This window comes from Bipolaris zeicola, assembly GCF_000523435.1.
Source record: "Bipolaris zeicola 26-R-13 unplaced genomic scaffold scaffold_11, whole genome shotgun sequence".
Taxonomy (NCBI): domain Eukaryota; kingdom Fungi; phylum Ascomycota; class Dothideomycetes; order Pleosporales; family Pleosporaceae; genus Bipolaris; species Bipolaris zeicola.
Window position 1 is genome coordinate 47,380 of NW_006912060.1, and position 18,531 is coordinate 65,910.

Below are 18,531 nucleotides of genomic sequence, written 5' to 3' on the forward strand. Positions count from 1 at the left end.
TGTATATATAGATGAGACTCAGACAGCGAATAAGTGTGGAGAGCATTGAATAGAATATTTGCCCCTCAGTGGGGTATATACAGCACTCGTGCCATCGTATATCCGCTTCTCGGTTTCGTTTTCTACATTGAAAAGAAGAAAGGATACATCACCTGATATGCCGCACCCTCATACTATGCGTGCACACCCAACACCTATACTCAATTCTCTCTTATTTTTAGACAGTTTTGGGATCAACAATAGTCCTGGAGTGAACAAGGTCATTGCATGATAGCAAAGTCATGAACTTGTAAAACATGCTAATGCCGATGAAGAGAGAAGGATAACAAGCTTGCGATGTTATTGTACTATCAATTTGAGGCGGAGACAGGATTTAATTGCTTGTTAGAGACAGCACTTGAGATATGCAACTGTTCAAGCGCAAATCAATCCTGGTTCATCGAATAGAGTGATATGGTAATGTCACGTGATAACGCAAGACCGCGTTTTGGTTCGGCGCGTCGCGCTTGCCGCTACTTCGCCTCCACCTTTGTCGCCTCCCAAACAACCATCTCGCAAACAGAGATGCTAGTTGTTGAGTGAAGCTGCTCACCATGAAACCTTTCCGGCCTCTCACCCTCTCGCGCCCACGTCCCGAAAATGGCGAGCCACCGAGCAAGAAACGAAGAATTGGATCCAATGCACTGTCGGCGGGCAACCGCCAACCGCTCAACACTATGAACAATCCAGCACCAGCACAATTCCTACCCCCTGGTCTCGAAGGAAACTATTATACGGTATTATGGCGAAAACACACGACCAAGAAGAACAAGACATGGGACGGGGATGGTGTTCTTGCTGTCGTGGGTGGATATGCCACGCTCAACGACAGCGAGACAGGGAAAGAGCTGGGAAAGGGAGCATGCAGTCGGCCACTACTTCCTGGATCCACACTATCCATCGGTGGAAGAGAGATAGAAGTTGAGAATTCTATGGAGAAGGCGGATTACCTTTCGGGACGTATGTTCCTAGGCAAGGCTGCAGCTGCACTAATACAGCAGCCAAAGCGGCCTGAGCCAGGACATAAGTCTCTGTCATCAGTTAAGCCAAATTCGAAAAAGACCCAAGAAATTGCCAACGATAAGGAGAGCATTCACGAGCACAGGCCCTCGGCTCATCGCAAGCAGCAATTCAAAACACCATTGCTATCTACTACGGTCATGCCGCAGCGCAATCCGTCAATTCCGCAACCCCGTCACGACCCAAATGCACCCAACGCCCTCATCATGAAACGACCTGATTCCTGTCCCAAAGGAAAGCAGATAGTTGATGTAGTTGTCGATCCGGTTCTCAGCAAACACCTCCGAGACCACCAGCGCGAGGGTGTACAATTTTTGTATGAATGCGTCATGGGTATGCGATGCGAGGGCGAGGGTGCCATCATGGCTGACGAAATGGGCTTGGGTAAAACGCTTCAGACCATCACACTTCTCTGGACACTGATGAAGCAAAATCCGATACATGATTCTCCTCCTGTTATCAAGAAAGCCCTAATCGTCTGTCCTGCTGGTCTAGTAGATAACTGGAAACGTGAGTTCCGCAAGTGGCTCGGCAATGAGAGGGTCGGTGTATTTGTCTTGGATGCAAAGAACAAGAAAATTGCCAATTTCACCATGGGCAAGTCTTACAACATTATGATTGTGGGATACGAGATGCTTCGTATCGTTCAAGAAGAGCTGAAGAAGGGCAGTGGTGTCGACATCGTCATTGCAGACGAGGGTCATAGGTTGAAGACGGCGAACAACAAGGCCATGCTTGCTATCCAGTCTCTGAACACCGAGAGGCGTATCATCTTGTCCGGTACCCCACTACAGAATGATCTTGGTGAGTTCTATACTGCCATCGATTTCGTCAACCCTGGACTCCTTGGGCAACGATCCGCCTTCAAGCGATCATTTGAACTGCCCATTATGCGTAGTCGTCAGCCGGACGCAAGTGAAGCAGAGCTCGAAAAAGGCGAGGCACGCTGGAAGGAGCTTGTAACTCTGACTAGTCAGTTCATGATCCGGCGGACAGCAGAAGTCCTTTCAAAATACCTACCACCGAAAACTGAGCACATTGTCTTTTGTCGGCCAACCAAAGGACAAGCGGAAACTTACCGTGCTATTCTCGACTCACCAACATTTAGACTTGCGCTGGGTAGTACGGACATTGCGCTGCAGCTCATCAATGTTCTAAAGAAAGTCTGCAACAGCCCTTCATTACTCAAATCGTCCAAGGACAATGATGACACGCCATCCGAGATGCTGCAATCCATCATCCCACTCATTCCCAGCAAGATCCTCAACTCGAGTGCTTCAAGTGCAAAATTGCGACTACTGGACAGCCTCGTCCACTCCATCTACACCACGACCGAGGAAAAAATTGTTATAGTCTCAAACTACACAACAACACTAGACATGATCGAGCGCCTGCTCGTCTCTCTCTCCTACACCTTCCTCCGCCTCGATGGCAGCACACCAGCCTCCAAGCGGCAGGCCCTTGTCGAAAAATTCAACAAAACCCCAAAAACAACCTCTTTCGCTTTCCTCCTCTCCGCCAAATCAGGCGGCGTAGGTCTCAACCTCATCGGCGCCTCACGCATCGTCCTCTTCGACATCGACTGGAACCCCGCCACCGATCTCCAAGCCATGGCGCGCATTCACCGCGACGGCCAGAAACTGCCATGTAAGGTGTACCGCTTTCTCGTGCAAGGCGGCCTCGACGAGAAAATCTACCAGCGCCAAGTCATGAAGATGGGTCTCGCGAACGCAGTTGTAGATAACAAAGCCTCTGCATCTTCTTTTTCGCAAGAGGAACTCCGCGACTTGTTTCGTCTAGATGAGCGCGAAGGGTGCCAGACTCACGATTTACTCGGCTGTACGTGCGACTGTCGGGGCAAGCTCGAAGGTACACCTGACCCTGAGAATGGAGAGTCTGAGGAAGGAGTGGAAGAAGAAGAGGAATACCCAATGCTTCGGAAAGCCAGCGAGGTTAATATCGAGGAGCAGGAGGCGAAGATTAAGGCCAGGCGCGCGGCGAAGCAGCCTAAGTTGAGGATGTTGATGGAGTATCGGCATATTGATACCAAGGTTCTTAAGGGTATGGATAAGAGTGCCGACGAGGAAAGTGCAGAGAATGATGTGGGGGACGATCTGGCGGTTGCGGTGGATGATGATGTCTTCCTCAATGTTTTGAAGCAGCCGGAGTGTAATGTGGGGTTCTTGCTGACCAAGTCGACGTCATAAGAGGTTTTTTATGAGTAGGGAGAGGTGGGTTGTGTATTTGCTACACGCATGTATGCATAGCGTTGGCGTTTCTTCTTTTCAATGCATCGGGATCGGTAGATCAAGATCATGAGGCGGTGATGATGATGGAGTGTTTATCAAATATAGAGTATCGTATCATTCAAGTTATGTTGCAGAGGTGGGAAAAGGTGGGAATCGCTCTAGAGCACTGGGTTTTGTAAAACAAATATTCGACTATCCCACCAAAGTAAGAGGGTGAACTAGACTATTATGGAATGTAATTCCTCCTATGAGCTGATTAGCTCCATTATGAGAGGAGACTATACCATGGACCATGAAATGAGTTCGTCTCTTTGGATATTCTGCATGTGCTAACCCGGTCTGCCAACCCTAATGCTCGTGTCTTTTTGGTCTCCATAGGTCCGTTCAATCTGGATGATCATGGTCTAGGTGTCGGAAAGTTAGTTCAGTCAGGTAGCATGGGAATGTTTGTGCAACTTACAATGCATGTGAACATGCTCAAGAGAGATGCGGGTACCTTACTTTATAGCAAGGTTTGTTGTTCTTGGTGTGTTCGTGATATTTGCACATGTCGATGTTTTTGAAGTATGTCTTTACAGGAACTGTTTTAAAACCATTCCGTATGGGCAAACCTAATGCATGTATCAAGTCTTTGTGGAAATCTTGCGGAAACTCTTTATCAAGAATGAGCTCAAAGGATCCCTTTTGCCAAAAGTTCAGGGCGCAGTCGATGGTGAATTGACGATGGGGCGACGATTTAAGGGAGTGCGCGTAGATTATCCCGGCAATATAAAAAGCATACTCGTTATAAGCCACCATCTTATCAATTATCCAATCCACACACGCGTCTTTGAAGTCGATGGCTTGGAGAAAGTCGGCTAGCTCATAGCATTCGTTCAGCTTATTGTATTCTTTGTCAATTGTCATGTCCAGGTTCTTGTCGTAAGTTCTATCATCTGGCTCCGTCATATAAAGGCAGGCACTGTAAAGCCATTTGGCGTAGATACTGAAATCCCATGGCATGTTTTTAGATAATGTGACAGTCCTCGTTGCGCTCTCTTTCCAATCCCCGTCAAGCACTTTATTGAAAAAGTCAGAGCTTGCACGAAGGTATGCCTCATCTACAAAATAGGTCGTCTCGGATATCCCGACAATAACTTTGACAGGTTCTGAAGTGAGCCTTGATCTCATTAGTAACACGGATTGTACTTGCAAGGAGGGTTTCTGACATTGGCCCCTCGTCGATAGGAAGATGCAACTTTTTACGCGCCTTGAGGTCGCTTGCCTCATCGAGGTGGCGCTTCCTCGTGTTGCCTGTGTCGGGCATTATGGGTATTCGAGAGGAATTTCAGCGCTGATATGTAGTGTGTTCGGTTTTTGGAGTTGTGTACACGGTTGAGTCGGTAAGAGACTTAAATATCTTTGTGGATGAGTAAGCGACTCATTTGTGCGGGCAACGGTGAATGTGAATTCTCACGTGCAAACAGAAGTGAGGGTGAACTTAATACCTGTTTAGGAAAGACTGGTCTTCTACTGGTGACACTTACACTACAAGAGTAGCTAGACTTGTTCTATCACTAAACGAGTGCCGAGCCGCGAGTCCCACTATTGAAGAAGATGAGCTACCTTCACCCTCACCTTCACAGCGCTGATAGCAGAGGGGTGGGAAGAAACTCGAGGCTTAAAGAACAGTATTGGTACTCATAAGTTGAGTTTGTAATCTCTAAAATTCTGTTTTGATTTTAGCAGTTTTAAATTTCGATCTGTGAAATGCAATCGTTACCTACAGGTCTTCCGCCAGCAAGTACGGCTTCTGGAGTGAAGTTTTCAACAGCTCTTCCGAGCAGAGAGCGAAAGAAAAGCAATCATTTGTAGGGACGTCTGGACGTAGGAAACGAAGAGGGCAATCCCAGTGATCTCACCGGGTGAGGAGACGGAAGCGACACACGTGTACGTGACATAATCAGGGCTATGGCAGGAAGGTACGATATAGCTGCCCAGCTCTCACGTGCGAAAGCATCAACAAATGGCTACGCAATCACCACAGAAGAGGAAGTAAGTAATGCTGCATAAACCCAACACAACAGTGACAGAACAGACAAAGAGATTATTTGATCATTTTCAGTTCAACACATACATACACTAGATTACTTATCAGGTCCTGCAGTATACAACTTGGAGACCAGAGAGAACAACAGAGTAAGAAGAAGAGGAGAAAAAGAAAAAGAAAAAAAGACCAAGTCTAGGAAAGGGAAAAAAAGAAAAGGACATTTCGGGTATACGCGCCGACATGAACGACATATCATCTTTCGTAATAACTTCACCGTGTAGCGCCATATGCCATGATTTGCAAACGGAAGAGCAGAAAAACAAAAGGCGCATCAAACTCAAAAAAAAGAAGACAAGAAAAGAGGCCGCTATAAGATCTTAGATGGAGAGAGAGAAAAGAGATCAAACACCACTCATATGAACCTCTTCGTCGGCCAGAAAGTCAGCTTCTTCGAAGTCACTATTACTGCCTGCGCCCACGCGACCCTCGATCCGGGCGGCGTTTTCAAAGTCCATGTCAATGTCGTCGTCGCTAATGGTCCGCCTTGTGGTACGTCTGGATCTGGGCTGCGCAAACTGTCGTACGGGGGGTAGTGAATTTATACCTTGGGTGGGTGTTTCACTCAATGGGCTGACAGGGACGTCGTCGAACTCAACGGCCAAGTTGGCGCCTCTTGATGTCGAGGAGCGGCCATTGAAGAGGAAGTTTGTGTTGAGTGGCCTTAGCTCGTCTTCGTCGTGCCAGGAGCGTTTTGAGGGGTTGTGCAGACGTTGCGAGGAGGGCGATGTGGTGGAGTCGTAGCCGCTGTCTGCGGCAGATTGGTCTGGGAAGGGTTGGGTGAAGGCGTCGGCGGTGAGTGGAAAAGCAATGGTGGGTCTCTGGCGGTTTGGAGAAGTCGTGTAGAGGTGAGGGTTTGTGGTGGGTTGTTCAGCGAAGCCGCCAATGTTGTGTAGGCCACAAAAGGGCAGCAGCTCGCGCTGGTGCTGGTAGTGGTCGGGCACGGCCTCTGGCGGGGGCTTGATGTCCGGGCGAGGCCTCGGCCTAGCGAAGCGGTCCGAGGGTGAGGAGAGCATCTTATGCGTCTTGTAGCCTTCGGGCACGCTCTTGCGTACTCGCATGCCCACGCTCAGCAAGTCTGCTTGGACGTGGGGAGGGCCGTGGGAGGCAAGGTGGTCTCGGGGGTGGGCAATTGGCCGTGTGTTTTGGTGTCGCAGACGGGTAATTGGCTCTAGGCCCGGCAGGTGGTCTCCGTTGTGCAAGCCGTCCCGCACCTCAAAATAGGTTGTGATGCTAGGCTGGAACTGTTTCTTGCAGGGGTGGTGTTGTTGGGCGAGTGTAGGTGGTGTAGAGCAATGGTGCATGGCGATTGCAGAGGCAGAGGAGGAGGAAGAGGGCGCGGGCCGGGGCAGTCCAGACAGTTATGCAGCCTCGCTGCCGCAGTGGAGAGGGGTGATCTTTCTGATGCCGCTTGAATGCACGCTCGAGCCCTGTGTCGGGGGGCGGATCGATCTGATCGGCTGCTCGGCTGCTCGGCTCGTCGAAGAACGGCGGATAGAAAAGGTTCGATGGTCCGACAGCACTGGCGAAGCGGAAGATTGAAGGGCACCGGCGCAAAAGATAGTTTGGGGCTGTCTATGGCAGTATGGGGACGAGCAAGGCGGATGGCGGCAGCTGGAATGACGCGACAAACTAAGGGCAATGGGGACAGGAGGGTGATCGCTGACCAGCTTATTCACGGGATCCACTGCGGGAGGCGGGCTAATATGAAGCCACGCGCGCCGCGTCCGAGGCAGAGGCGCGAGGACGAGGGCGAGTACGGGTCGCTTTCATCTACCTACACGCACTGAGACTTTTGCTCCAGACTCCCTCCGCCGCTGAAACTGCTGAGACTCCCGTCTTGTCTCGAGACGGCGCATCTTGGCCCATCCAAAAGACATTTTCTTCCCACCGGCTTTGCTGTTGCTTCTGCTCAGCGACAAACACCTGCAATCCCTGCTAGCGCCCATCAGATGCCATGACATCGCAGCAAGCGTTATGGCGCTCCGACACTGCCGACACGTATCTTTAAAGACAGTGGAATTGCGACTACGTCAACGTACCTCGCTACCACCTTCCCATGATACCCTACAAGCCCATCCATCGCTCGTGCGCAACTAGCCCTTATCGCCTTTGAACGAGGCTAATCGCCCTTCTCGAATCGTCGCCCTCACACTGTCCAGACGTCGAAGGGATGAGGCATTGCTGCTTGGCCGCTTGAGACTTGTTTCATTTATCCAAATCGTAAAACCGAAAGAAGTATAACATCCCATGACCCGCCGCCGGGAGGCCTTATTCCGTCAAAAACACCAGTACGCCTTACAGAAAATACAAGTCCATGTCTTCTCGCCTTGTGAGGACAAACCCCGGGATATACTAAACAATTGACTCGCCTCCGAACCCAACCCAACCAGCCCTTAAGCAAACCTTCATCTTGGAGAAGATGGAACATACTGCTGCCACTCTCAAGGTAGATTGGCGGGGATGTTGCCCATCTCGACCTCCTTCCTGTGCTGCCTGGCAGCCCACTTGTCTGCTATCCAAGTAATCATTGTGACACCAGTGCTGGCACCGACCAGCAGGAAGACGACAAGGGTTCCCCAGAGCGCAAACTTGCTCGATTGACAAAGCGACTTGAAGTCGCCGTTGCCCATGCCAGGCGGCATAGCAATGCCTTCAGGTAGGTCTTGCTCGAGTGGCCGCGAGCTCTGCATCTTACATGTCCATGTCTGAATGGTGTCGACATCGGGTGCGTTTCCGTTGAGAATGTGTGCCCAGACAGTAGTAATGAGCGTAAGAAGAAGAGTAGGGAGCAGTGTTGCCAAAGAAAGAAGCGCGCGCAGAGTGTATTTCTGACGAAGTGCCAACTGTCACCTGTTAGTCTACATGACTCTATTAAAGCACTACCACAGAACTACACGTACCTTGGGAATGAATGATGCGATCAAGAAAGCGCCGCAGAGGACCAATGTAACCACGGAAGAAGCGACCAGTGCCTTGGTTCCTTGCACATCAAAGTGCTGGGGCCACATGGGAGCCCACCATGGGTTGGACAGGTGTTGCTCGTTGAAGATACGGAGAGTGTGTGCCGAAGTACCGAGGATAGCGATGCTGAGGACAACAACAAGGCCAGTGATGACAGCCTGGGCCATGTGGAAAGGAGCGGGGTTGATCTTCATCTTGACGATCTTGTTCTCTCAAGTTCCGGTCTGATAGTATTACTCGTAATTGAGAAAGGGTGAATGAAACAAAACAACAAGGATGTAAAGATTGTATCGTCCGAACAAGGTATCAACCAGGATCACCTATTCCTTATCGTCCGTGTATAAAATAAATAAAGAGTATGTCAACGACAGTGACGAAGAAACAAAAAGACACGAACGAGAAAAGAGCCAGATATATTCGTTCCTGAGGCCGTTCGTCTAAGAGGAAAACCTTACTGCCTGAGCTGGATAGAACAAAAAAAGTAAGCACCCAAGACGGGTGGCCAACATGCCTTTAAAACGACTTGGTCGCAATTGCGGTTTCAAGCCCACAGAACACCCTTTGCCGCTACCCGGCCGAGCATCCCCTTGCAACCTCCCCACTCCCAAAATATTACTCGCGCAACCTCGAAATAGACGAACGAGAAGCAAGAAGGAAAAACACACACACGGGCCCAATCTGCCTTGCCGCTGTGACTACCCAGTCGTGTCTGCCATAGTAGCGCTACGATACATGCAAAGGTGTGGTGGTCCCAGCGCCATCATTCGCAAGCGCGTAACCCATGCAGTCCAACACCCAGAATAGCAGTATTGGTCTCTCTTTTTACACCCTTACTTTGCTGTCTTACTGCATGCGGTACATTTTACCTACCATCCCCATAACTCGATTCCTTCGTTAGGGGCACTGCAGCTTATTTTGGTGGCCCCCCTGTTATGAGATTTGCCAGCCAATCAGCATGCAAGGATACCATTTCTCACAGAACAGTGAACTGTGTAAGCGCCGACACTTTGCCCCGAAGCAGCCCACTCCCCCGGTCTTTGCACATGCACACATGTGCGAATCCCCTGGGTTTTTTCCTTGCGAAGCGCCCGCTTGTGCAGTTGGCGTTTCACAGTTTGATCCAACGTGCGTTTTTGGGGGGTTGCTCGAGGGCTGTTATTCGATGGCCGGGACGGCGTAGTGTTGCGAAGTTGTCAGTCAGCTCGAGGACTAGGTTTTTTTGGTCTGTAGTTTGCTTTGATGTGCAGCCAACGGGAAGCCATGGTGCTTGCAAGACGCGCGGTATGGATGGGCCCATTGGCAATAAACGGGCGGGGTCTTTATCGTTCACACCCTCTTCCCCTCATACCAAAACAGTGAGGAGTTTCAGGGCAAACTTGTTTGGTTTGGGTGGGGATTGTGTTGAAAACTTTGCCTGTACATGGGAAAGTAGAGCAAGACATGAAGTGTCAACGCACAGACTGTCTATTGGTATAACATACATCGACCAGAACGGTAGTGGCTCATGTGCTACGAAGCTTGGCCAGTAAGGCCTCCGAACCCCCATTTCTTACGACCCAGACTTTGAGAAGCCTTGGACTTGCCCTTCTTGGCTGCCTCTAAAGAATGTCCCTTCTCCCACTCCTCGTCGGCCTTGAACGCAGTTATCGCTTGCTCAAGGTTGTAATTTGCTTGTTCGAGATAGAGAAGGGCAACATCATATCTAATCACCCAAGTCAGCATACATCCCTCACTACCAACAAGATACCAGCACACAGCAACTTACTCCGCCACCTTACACTTAACCATAAACTTTCTCAACTTCGTCTTCTTAATTTCCTCCTCCTCGCCCTCGAGCGGCCGCGGACTAAGACTGACCCCGCCCTTGTAATACTCGCCGGGTATAAGAATTGTTCTGCGCGCGGCTAGCAAGTGGTCGGCAAACAGGTTGTTTGTTCGGCGGAGGGCGTCGGCCGGAACACCGTATCGAAGAGATAAAGAGCGTACCGAGTCGTTATTCTGGTCTACAAAATGCAGCACATCCGGCGCATCCTCACCGTTTGCCTTGGACTTCTCGGGTGGCGCTTGCAATGAATTATGTGCTGAGTAGGGTGGTAACTCGTCGTCCGCCAGGTGCTCGTCTGGTGGCGAATATGTAGGAGGATCGCGTAGACCCTGCGGAGGCAATGCCGATGGTCCTGTTGCTATCTGGCAGAATGGACAGTAGTTTTGGAATCTAGGGTTATCTGTTAAACATCGGGCGCATATAGCGCGGCCGCAGCAGTCAAGTCTACGCTCAAACTGCGAGGGCTTCTCCGTCTTCTCGTCGTATGTAGGTGGTATCGACGTAAGGAGCGTAGCGCACGTGCAGCATGCTTCAGACATGGTTGCGACAGGAGAGTGAGTATCTGGTGAAGATGTGAAGTGCTAGATACAAGATTCGGAATACAGATACACTTGGGGGGCAAAGCAAGTCGTGCTACGTCATGACTAAAGCGGTTAGACATTGCGTTGGCACGTGAAGGCGCAACATGGGTGGTATGTTGGTCAGATTGAATTCTTCTTTACATGTATGAATCAAGTGTCTAAACATGAATATAGCAATCTCCCAGCTAAACTGTAATACAATGGTCGCGTGCAGTGAGGGTTGAACCATGGGTGTAGGTATAGAGGCCGGTTCCCCCGTCAAGCACGCAAGGGTCCAGTCGGTCCTGCCAAGCCACGCACCGTCCAGTTAGCGAGCGCACGGCCCACCACACCAATTTCCCCGTCAAACTCGAACTTTTGCTATACTCACCGACTCTCCTCAACCGCTCACCACCCGCACCAGCCGAGGTATGTCCCTTGTCAACCCGAGTGCCCTTCAGAGCCTGGGGATGCAATCGCTGTCGTCCACAGAGATGGCGGCGACACTGCTTCTCCTCTGCGACAAGAGCTGAAGAACCCTCATGCTTGCAGTCTGAGGGCACTCTCCACGCTCTGGCATCTGGAGGCTAACCACAATTTCTGCGCGTAGATACCTCAGTCGCCTTCCGCCGCCACCGAGAATCTCCACACGCCGCCAAAATGGTCAAGACCTCCGTCCTTAACGATGCGCTCAACGCCATCAACAACGCCGAGAAGGCTGGCAAGCGCCAGGTCCTGATCCGTCCTTCCTCCAAGGTCATTGTCAAGTTCCTCCGCGTCATGCAGAAGCACGGTACGTACAACTTCTTCTTCACAGACATCTTGAACTCCTGTTCCGAACGACGACGTAGGCGCGCATCCGCATCCGAAACAGCATCCGCATCCCTTTCCCCCCTCTTCGGGCTGATAACTAGTTAATGATCTCGATTCCCACGATCATTGACCTTTAAGTGTCCGATATATTGACTGCGGAGGACTTACACGTCTTCGGAACCGTTTCATGACGTCTGATGTTTATTTCGCCGCAACATACACTGACTTTTTTTTCAGGCTACATTGGCGAGTTTGAGGAGGTCGACGACCACCGCAACGGCAAGATCGTCATCCAGCTCATCGGCCGTATCAACAAGACCGGTGTCATCTCCCCCCGCTACAACGTCCAGCTCCGCGACATGGAGAAGTGGGTCGTCAAGCTACTCCCCTCTCGTCAATTCGGTTTCATTGTCCTGACCACCTCCGCCGGTATCATGGACCACGAGGAGGCCCGCAGGAAGCACGTTGCCGGCAAGATTCTGGGTTTCTTCTACTAGGATGTTCGAGTATGTGGTGGAGTGGGATGCAATATACCCGGGCTTAGACAAGCAAAATAACCTGTATTTGGCTAAGTGGTCCATCATGGGAGCGTTCAACGAAGAAATGACAAAAAAGTTGATGAATTCAAATGACTCTTTTGGAGAAGTGTATCATTGTGGTGATTGTTATTGTATGTATTGAGTGAACATTACTAGCAAATATTCACGAAGTATTCTACTGGTACTCTGCTCGAAGTCAAGTCAAGTTCATTCGCAAGTCAGTAAATTACCACACTGGACACCAACACAGAAGATTATTTTTGAAATATTTGTCTCATTAACTATATACAAGACACTAATGCCCAAGTATGCTAAAACCTAGAATGCTTATCAAAAGCACCTGTTGAAGTCAATCAATCCATCATCATTCATAATTCATAAAAACCCATTGTGATGATGCCTTCTTAGATCATGGACATCAAGTTTCCCAAGTGATAAGAAAAAAAAAACCCTCCCAGTCAACTAACGCCAGTGCTCAAAGACATCTTTCATCATCTTTTTACATCCCAGATGCTTCCTCTTTATCCCTCTAGTCATACAGGTCCATGCCAGCATCATCGTCATCCAGCTCATGGACAGCGTCAGACTCGTCGTACATCTCCGAGTCGTCTTCACTATCCGTGTGGTTTGGCAGGACGGCAACGTGACCCTCATCGAGCACCACCCTCGCCGTCTCACCATCCTTGATGGAGCCGCGGAGGATGAGTACAGCAAGTCTATTGAGCACCTCCTTCTCGATGAGTCGGGCCAGTGGTCTGGCACCGTATGCTGGCGAGTAGCCGGCAGAACCAAGGTAATCGCGCACCTCGGGTGTCATCTCGATGCGCACGTTCCTTCCGTTCTGGTTGAGTCGCTTCTGGATCTCGTCCATTCTTACGTCTACGATGCTGCGGATCTCGCGCTTCGTCAGACGGTTGAAGATGACAATGGATGAGATACGGTTGAGGAACTCGGGCAGGAACCAGTTGCGCAGCGCGTTCATGACCATCTCCTTGGTGGTGGGGTCGATCTTGCCATCGGGTGCATTGGGGCGCGACAAGTGCTCGGCACCCAAGTTGGAGGTCATGACGACAATGCAGTTCTTTGCGTCAACGATTCTGCCTTGACCGTCGGTGATGCGACCGTCGTCCATGAGTTGCAGGAGAACGGTAAGAACTTCCTTGGCAGCCTTCTCAACTTCATCAAAGAGCAGGATGGAGAACGGCTTCCGACGGAGAGATTCAGTAAGTTGGCCTCCTGCATCGTGACCAACATAGCCAGGTGGTGCACCGATCATCCTGCTGAGAGAGTGTCGCTCCTGGTATTCGGACATGTCGAATCGGATCATGGCCTTTGGATCGTCAAACAAGAACTCAGCAAGAGCCTTGGTGAGCAAAGTCTTTCCGGTACCGGATGGACCACAAAAGAGGAAGCTTGGTGGTTGGTTGGGGTTGGCAAGACCAGAGCGCTGAAGTCGGATGGCGTTGGAGACAGATGTGACAGCCTCTTTCTGACCAACGACGACTTGTTGTAGGTGGCGCTCCATGTTGAGCAGCTTGTCCTTCTCTGTGGTCTTGAGACGAGTGACTGGGATTCCGGTCCAGCGAGCGACAATCTCGTTGATCTGGTCTGGACCAACGGCATCACTCAGGAGAGACTCACCACCTCCACTTGCCTGGTGTGAGTACATCTCAGCATCTGCGCGGGCCTTCTCACGCTCGAGTTCGCTGATGCGCTGCTCGACATCGGGAATGGCGTAGTACTTGAGATCAGAGGCAGTCTGGATGTCGCGCATACGCTCAGCCTCGGCGAGCTTGGTCTTGAGGCCCTCGAGCTTGAGCTTCTGGTCCTGGATCTCCTTGCTGCGGCCCTTTTCGCGTTCGTACATCTCGCGAAGTGGCCTCAGCTCTTCCTCGATGTTGGCAGCCTCAGCTCTGGCCTCCTTCAGACGCGTTTGTGAGGCTTCATCCTTCTCACGTGAGAGGGCGTGAATCTCAATCTGGAGTTGTCTGTGGCGTCGCTCGAGGTTATCCAGAGCTTCGGGTTGTGACTCTCGGGTGACACGGACAGCTGCCGCAGCCTCGTCGATCAGATCGACAGCGGAATCTGGCAGCCGCCGTTGGGTGAGGTAGCGGGCGGCGAGGGTAGCAGCTGCAACGATGGCACCATCCATAATGGTGACACCGTGGTGCGTCTCGTATCGCTCCTTCAGTCCTCGAAGAATGGAGATGGTCTCGGGGATTGAAGGCTCCTTGACGAGGACCTGCTGGAATCGACGTTCGAATGCAGCATCCTTCTCGATATACTTGCGGTATTCGCCCAAGGTGGTTGCACCAATGCAGTGAAGCTGTCCACGAGCCAGCATGGGCTTCAGCAAGTTGGCAGCATCCATACCACCCTCGCCAGAAGATCCAGCGCCCATGAGGAGATGGATTTCGTCGACGAACAACACTATCATCTCCTTGGACTCTTCAATCTCCTTCAACACTCCCTTCATACGGTCTTCAAACTCTCCGCGGTACTTGCTGCCAGCAACTAGAGCACCGACGTCGAGTGAAAGCAGCTTGCATGCTGCCAGGTTTGCTGGTACATCTGCATCGACAATTCGGCGGGCAAGACCTTCAACGACTGTAGTCTTACCAACACCAGGCTCACCGATGAGAACAGGGTTGTTCTTGGTTCGCCTAGTCAGGATACGAATGACTCGTCGTGTTTCGTCTTCACGACCAATGACAGGGTCGATCTTGCCCTCTCGTGCCATGGCCGTCATGTCGATGGTGAATTTCTTGAGGTTCTCATTCTCCTCCTCGGCGTCTGCCGTCTTCGAGTCCACCCGCTTTGTTCCTCGAAGTGCTTGGATGGCATTGTCGATCTGCTTCGTGTTGGGTACGTTTGATTCGGCGAGGATCCGTTGTATTTGCGAATCCTGGCAGAGCGACATGATGAGATGGTCGACGGCAATGAAGCTATCCTTTTGTGTCTTGCTTAGCTCTTCCGCAGAACGCAGCACCTTTGCCATGGCTGGTGAGGGTGATGTGCGCTCTGGCGGGGGATCTTGACTTGGTAACCGGACCATTGCCTTCTTGAGGTTACGTTCGAAGGCTTGTGGGTCGCCATTTGCGCGTTCGAGGACTTGCTTGAATAGCGGTGGTGGGGGTACGTCGACTGTGTTTGCGAGGTCCTTGGGTGGATCTATCAACGACACCGCGAGGTGTAGAGGTGTGAGTTGTGAGTGTGCATAGCCCTTGGCGAGATCGAAACTGTCTGCCAGGGCCTTTGCAGCTCGGTCGGTATAGGCGTCGAATGAAGTCATTTTGATTAGTGACTATAGCCTTATTTATGGCTTGAAGCCAAGATGAAAATCGTGCGCTTGTGAACCTGCTATCAGGTTTTTGTACTAGGTGTATGTACACTTTTGGTTGATGGGTATCTCTGCAGAATCAAAAGAAGTTGGGTAGGACAAGACTCAGGCGAGATTTATATAAGTTGGACGCAAATGAGGGCGAAGTATCAGGAAACAACCAGTGATGTGGAGTGATTTCTCGTCATGTCTCGAAGCTAGGCGTGCATTCCACCCTGCACGTAGAAGCTTCTGGGCACCTGCTGCAAGTTTCCGGTCAGGTCGCAGCATCCCCGCCAATCAAGGTTACGTCACTGCTTGGCACGTCATTCCCGGATAGGACTAGCGTGGCTCGGTGCGAGTACCCGGACATCGTGAGATGTCTGCCCAACATCAAATCGTGGCTCAATAAGCACTTCTCGACTCTGGATACACCAATGAACAGCGTGTCCCGGTATGACTCCTTTGAAGCGGGGTGCCTAACCTTCGAGATGATCCGGCGTGGGCCTCATCGACACGTCAGAGCTACAATGGGAGCATTTAACTTTTGACAAGTCACGCCTGGTACGAGCGTGCAAGCAACCGTAGCCATCAGCTTTGCTTATTTCAAAATGTATGGCTCTGCTTGACCGGATAGAATGTTGCCGTAGTTGTAGTGCAAATTAAGCACGGACTATTGCCAGTAAGCTATTCTGTTTCAACTGGGTTTAGTATTGTATAGGGAGACTATAATAGCCAACAAAGATCGAGACAGTTGTAGTTACAGAACGAAATGGCAGGTAAGTACAGATTAAGCTATTCTGACGTCTCTGACAGTCGCATATGGCATTGTCCGACGCGGTATATGCCCGGAATGGTCTTCCTGGCAATTATTAGATTAGACAGAAGAAGTATTCTGATCTTGCAAATTGCGAAAATGGTACAAGCTGCTGAAATATGGAAAATCACACACTGTAAAATGTTGGAAGACGAAAGTTGTTCACAAGCCTCATATAGGGTATATATAATAACTGTATAGACCACATCCTATTCCCATTGATATCACTCCCAAATGGATCATTCGTATACCTTTTTACCGTCGCTGCAAACCAGTGCACTAACTACTTCGTAAGAAAAGATCGCCTCATAGATAGAAAGAAATCGTTCAAGCAGAAGCCTTGGCCTCGACAGCCTTCTTCTGCTCATCAGCCTGCTTGGCAGCCTCCTCTTGCTGCTTCTTCTGCTCATCAGCCGCCTTCTGGGCCTCGTCGGCCGCCTTCTGAGCCTCATCCTGCTTAGCAGCCTCCTCCTGCTGCTTCTTCTGCTCATCGGCTTGCTTCTGAGCTTCCTCTTGCTGCTTCTTCTGCTCGTCAGCCGCCTTCTGAGCCTCATCCTGCTTCTTCTGCTCTTCAGCCTGCTTGGCAGCATCCTCAGCCTTCTTCTGCTCATCCTGCTTCTGCTGCTCCTCTTGCTGCTTCTTCTGCTCATCGTCGTTGTTGTTACCCTGTTGCTTCAGGAGCTCCTCAAGCTCCTGGGCAGCAAGCAACTCATTAAGCTTATTATCGTTCTCATCCTCGTTGTTGCGCTGCAGGTCCTCGACTGCTCCCTGCCAGATGCCGCCGAGGATCGCAGCAGGATCCTCGACAATGTTGGCGTGGCGGGGTCGCTGGTCAAAGATTTGGTAGCCCAGAGTCTTGAGGGGAAGGCCTGAGTCAATGGGACCAGTGGCACCGGCAATGCCATTGAAGCGTCCGATCCTGTCAAAGGCGTTGTCGCGGAGAATGTCGCTGGCGATGAGCTTGCGGGAGTCGAAGATCATGACGCTCTGCCTGTTGCGGCCACCACGGTTGGCGACAATGACGTTCTGAGCAAAGAAGCTCTGGTCACGACGGCCGCCACGGCCATCATCGATGACAATGACAATCTCCTGAACAATGATGACATCCGTTCTGCTGTCACGGAACTGGTTCTGGAAGTTGCTCTTGCGGAAGAGGTTGTTCAGATCGTTGTTGAAGCCGTTGTTGACCTGGTCAACGATGAGGACCTGTTGGATCTGCTGGACAATCTGCTGGCGGGAGCGGTCGTCGTTGACGATCTGTATCTTCTGCTGCTGAATCTGAATGACCTTCTGCTGCTTGTTGAAGTTGTTGAAGCCGTCGATGAAGTTGAAGGCGCCATCGTTGCGGTTGAAGCCGTTGATGACGGAGCTGACATCGATCTGGCGCCTGTCGAGGCTGAGGCCAGACTGGTGGCTGATGGGCTTTGCGGCAACGAAGCCGGCAGCGAGGACAAAGGTGATAATAGCCTTGAAAGACATGTTGATAGTAAATGTAAAGACTGGAATAGACTTGACTTTAAATTGCGGGGATTAAAGTTTGTAGATGATTAAACGTCACAGACGTATCTTGTTAAAATGGCAAAGAGAGTGATTGCTGGCAGACTATCAAAGTCGCTAAAGAATGGAAAGGTATTAAAGAAGGAAGAAAAGCAAGGCTGAAGGCTTGGAGTGAATGTGGGATGAGGATGATTCTCTGTCTACGCGACCATGCAGTACCTTTTATCCATTTTCCGCCATTACTGAATTTTCTTGGATATGCCCTAGTAAACGTCCATATGTGGCTTGCCTGGTCCCCTGTGCTATCGTTGTGTGACACACGTAGCGTGATTGTCACTTGCTACCGGCGAAGTATGCTCCCGCAGCTGCCAAGAGGGGTGATGTGCAACGACATGCCCGCCAAGATTTGCTTGACAGTTTTGCCTTGGTGTCTGAGGCGCATACAAGAGCCTGAGGATAGCGGAGCCTCAGTATCCGACTACCTGCCAAGGCGTGGCTGTAGTCTGGGGTGTGGCAGACCATGCTTTGGCGACAGTGAGACACCATGTTCGGTGCACCTCCTACCCGCTTAAAATTGATAAAGGACCGCTCTGTGGGACAGGGCCGAATGCGGAGGCGGCTAAACGGAAAGGACGCTGGGGCATCTCTCTGCTCAGGAGCCGTTGTGGGATGAACACGTACGTGACGCTGAGAACAGCACTCGGAAACCATTTGGTCGTTGTTCCGTGATAATTAGTCCTCTAGGATTTTTTTTACTTGAGTTGGTAGTCATCGTACTATCTACGACAACAGCAACGCGCCTG

At 50.8% G+C, this 18,531-nt stretch overlaps 8 protein-coding genes across 8 annotated transcripts; 2 read left to right on the forward strand and 6 right to left on the reverse strand.

Moving 5' to 3' along the window:
- Window positions 1-593: 593 nt before the first annotated feature.
- Window positions 594-3,266, forward strand: COCCADRAFT_84792 (uncharacterized protein; the record flags this gene model as incomplete). The annotated part of the gene is made up of 1 exon (XM_007709779.1): window positions 594-3,266. The coding sequence occupies one exon, from the start codon at window positions 594-596 to the stop codon at window positions 3,264-3,266; it is 2,673 nt and encodes an 890-aa protein (XP_007707969.1).
- A 519-nt stretch (window positions 3,267-3,785) lies between these two features.
- Window positions 3,786-4,614, reverse strand: COCCADRAFT_33029 (uncharacterized protein; the record flags this gene model as incomplete). Its single annotated transcript, XM_007709749.1, has 2 exons — window positions 3,786-4,467; window positions 4,517-4,614. The coding sequence occupies 2 exons, from the start codon at window positions 4,612-4,614 to the stop codon at window positions 3,786-3,788; spliced, it is 780 nt and encodes a 259-aa protein (XP_007707939.1).
- A 1,124-nt stretch (window positions 4,615-5,738) lies between these two features.
- Window positions 5,739-6,698, reverse strand: COCCADRAFT_33030 (uncharacterized protein; the record flags this gene model as incomplete). Its single annotated transcript, XM_007709750.1, has 1 exon — window positions 5,739-6,698. One exon carries the CDS (start codon window positions 6,696-6,698, stop codon window positions 5,739-5,741), a length of 960 nt encoding a protein of 319 aa, XP_007707940.1.
- A 1,140-nt stretch (window positions 6,699-7,838) lies between these two features.
- On the reverse strand, window positions 7,839-8,552 carry COCCADRAFT_22683 (uncharacterized protein; the record flags this gene model as incomplete). Its single annotated transcript, XM_007709732.1, has 2 exons — window positions 7,839-8,240; window positions 8,298-8,552. 2 exons carry the CDS (start codon window positions 8,550-8,552, stop codon window positions 7,839-7,841), a joined length of 657 nt encoding a protein of 218 aa, XP_007707922.1.
- Window positions 8,553-9,867: 1,315 nt separating this feature from the next.
- On the reverse strand, window positions 9,868-10,722 carry COCCADRAFT_84669 (uncharacterized protein; the record flags this gene model as incomplete). Its single annotated transcript, XM_007709780.1, has 2 exons — window positions 9,868-10,060; window positions 10,124-10,722. 2 exons carry the CDS (start codon window positions 10,720-10,722, stop codon window positions 9,868-9,870), a joined length of 792 nt encoding a protein of 263 aa, XP_007707970.1.
- A 681-nt stretch (window positions 10,723-11,403) lies between these two features.
- Window positions 11,404-12,053, forward strand: COCCADRAFT_22685 (uncharacterized protein; the record flags this gene model as incomplete). Its single annotated transcript, XM_007709733.1, has 2 exons — window positions 11,404-11,536; window positions 11,794-12,053. 2 exons carry the CDS (start codon window positions 11,404-11,406, stop codon window positions 12,051-12,053), a joined length of 393 nt encoding a protein of 130 aa, XP_007707923.1.
- A 571-nt stretch (window positions 12,054-12,624) lies between these two features.
- On the reverse strand, window positions 12,625-15,387 carry COCCADRAFT_22686 (uncharacterized protein; the record flags this gene model as incomplete). The annotated part of the gene is made up of 1 exon (XM_007709734.1): window positions 12,625-15,387. The coding sequence occupies one exon, from the start codon at window positions 15,385-15,387 to the stop codon at window positions 12,625-12,627; it is 2,763 nt and encodes a 920-aa protein (XP_007707924.1).
- A 1,171-nt stretch (window positions 15,388-16,558) lies between these two features.
- Window positions 16,559-17,710, reverse strand: COCCADRAFT_22687 (uncharacterized protein; the record flags this gene model as incomplete). Its single annotated transcript, XM_007709735.1, has 1 exon — window positions 16,559-17,710. One exon carries the CDS (start codon window positions 17,708-17,710, stop codon window positions 16,559-16,561), a length of 1,152 nt encoding a protein of 383 aa, XP_007707925.1.
- Window positions 17,711-18,531: the final 821 nt, after the last annotated feature.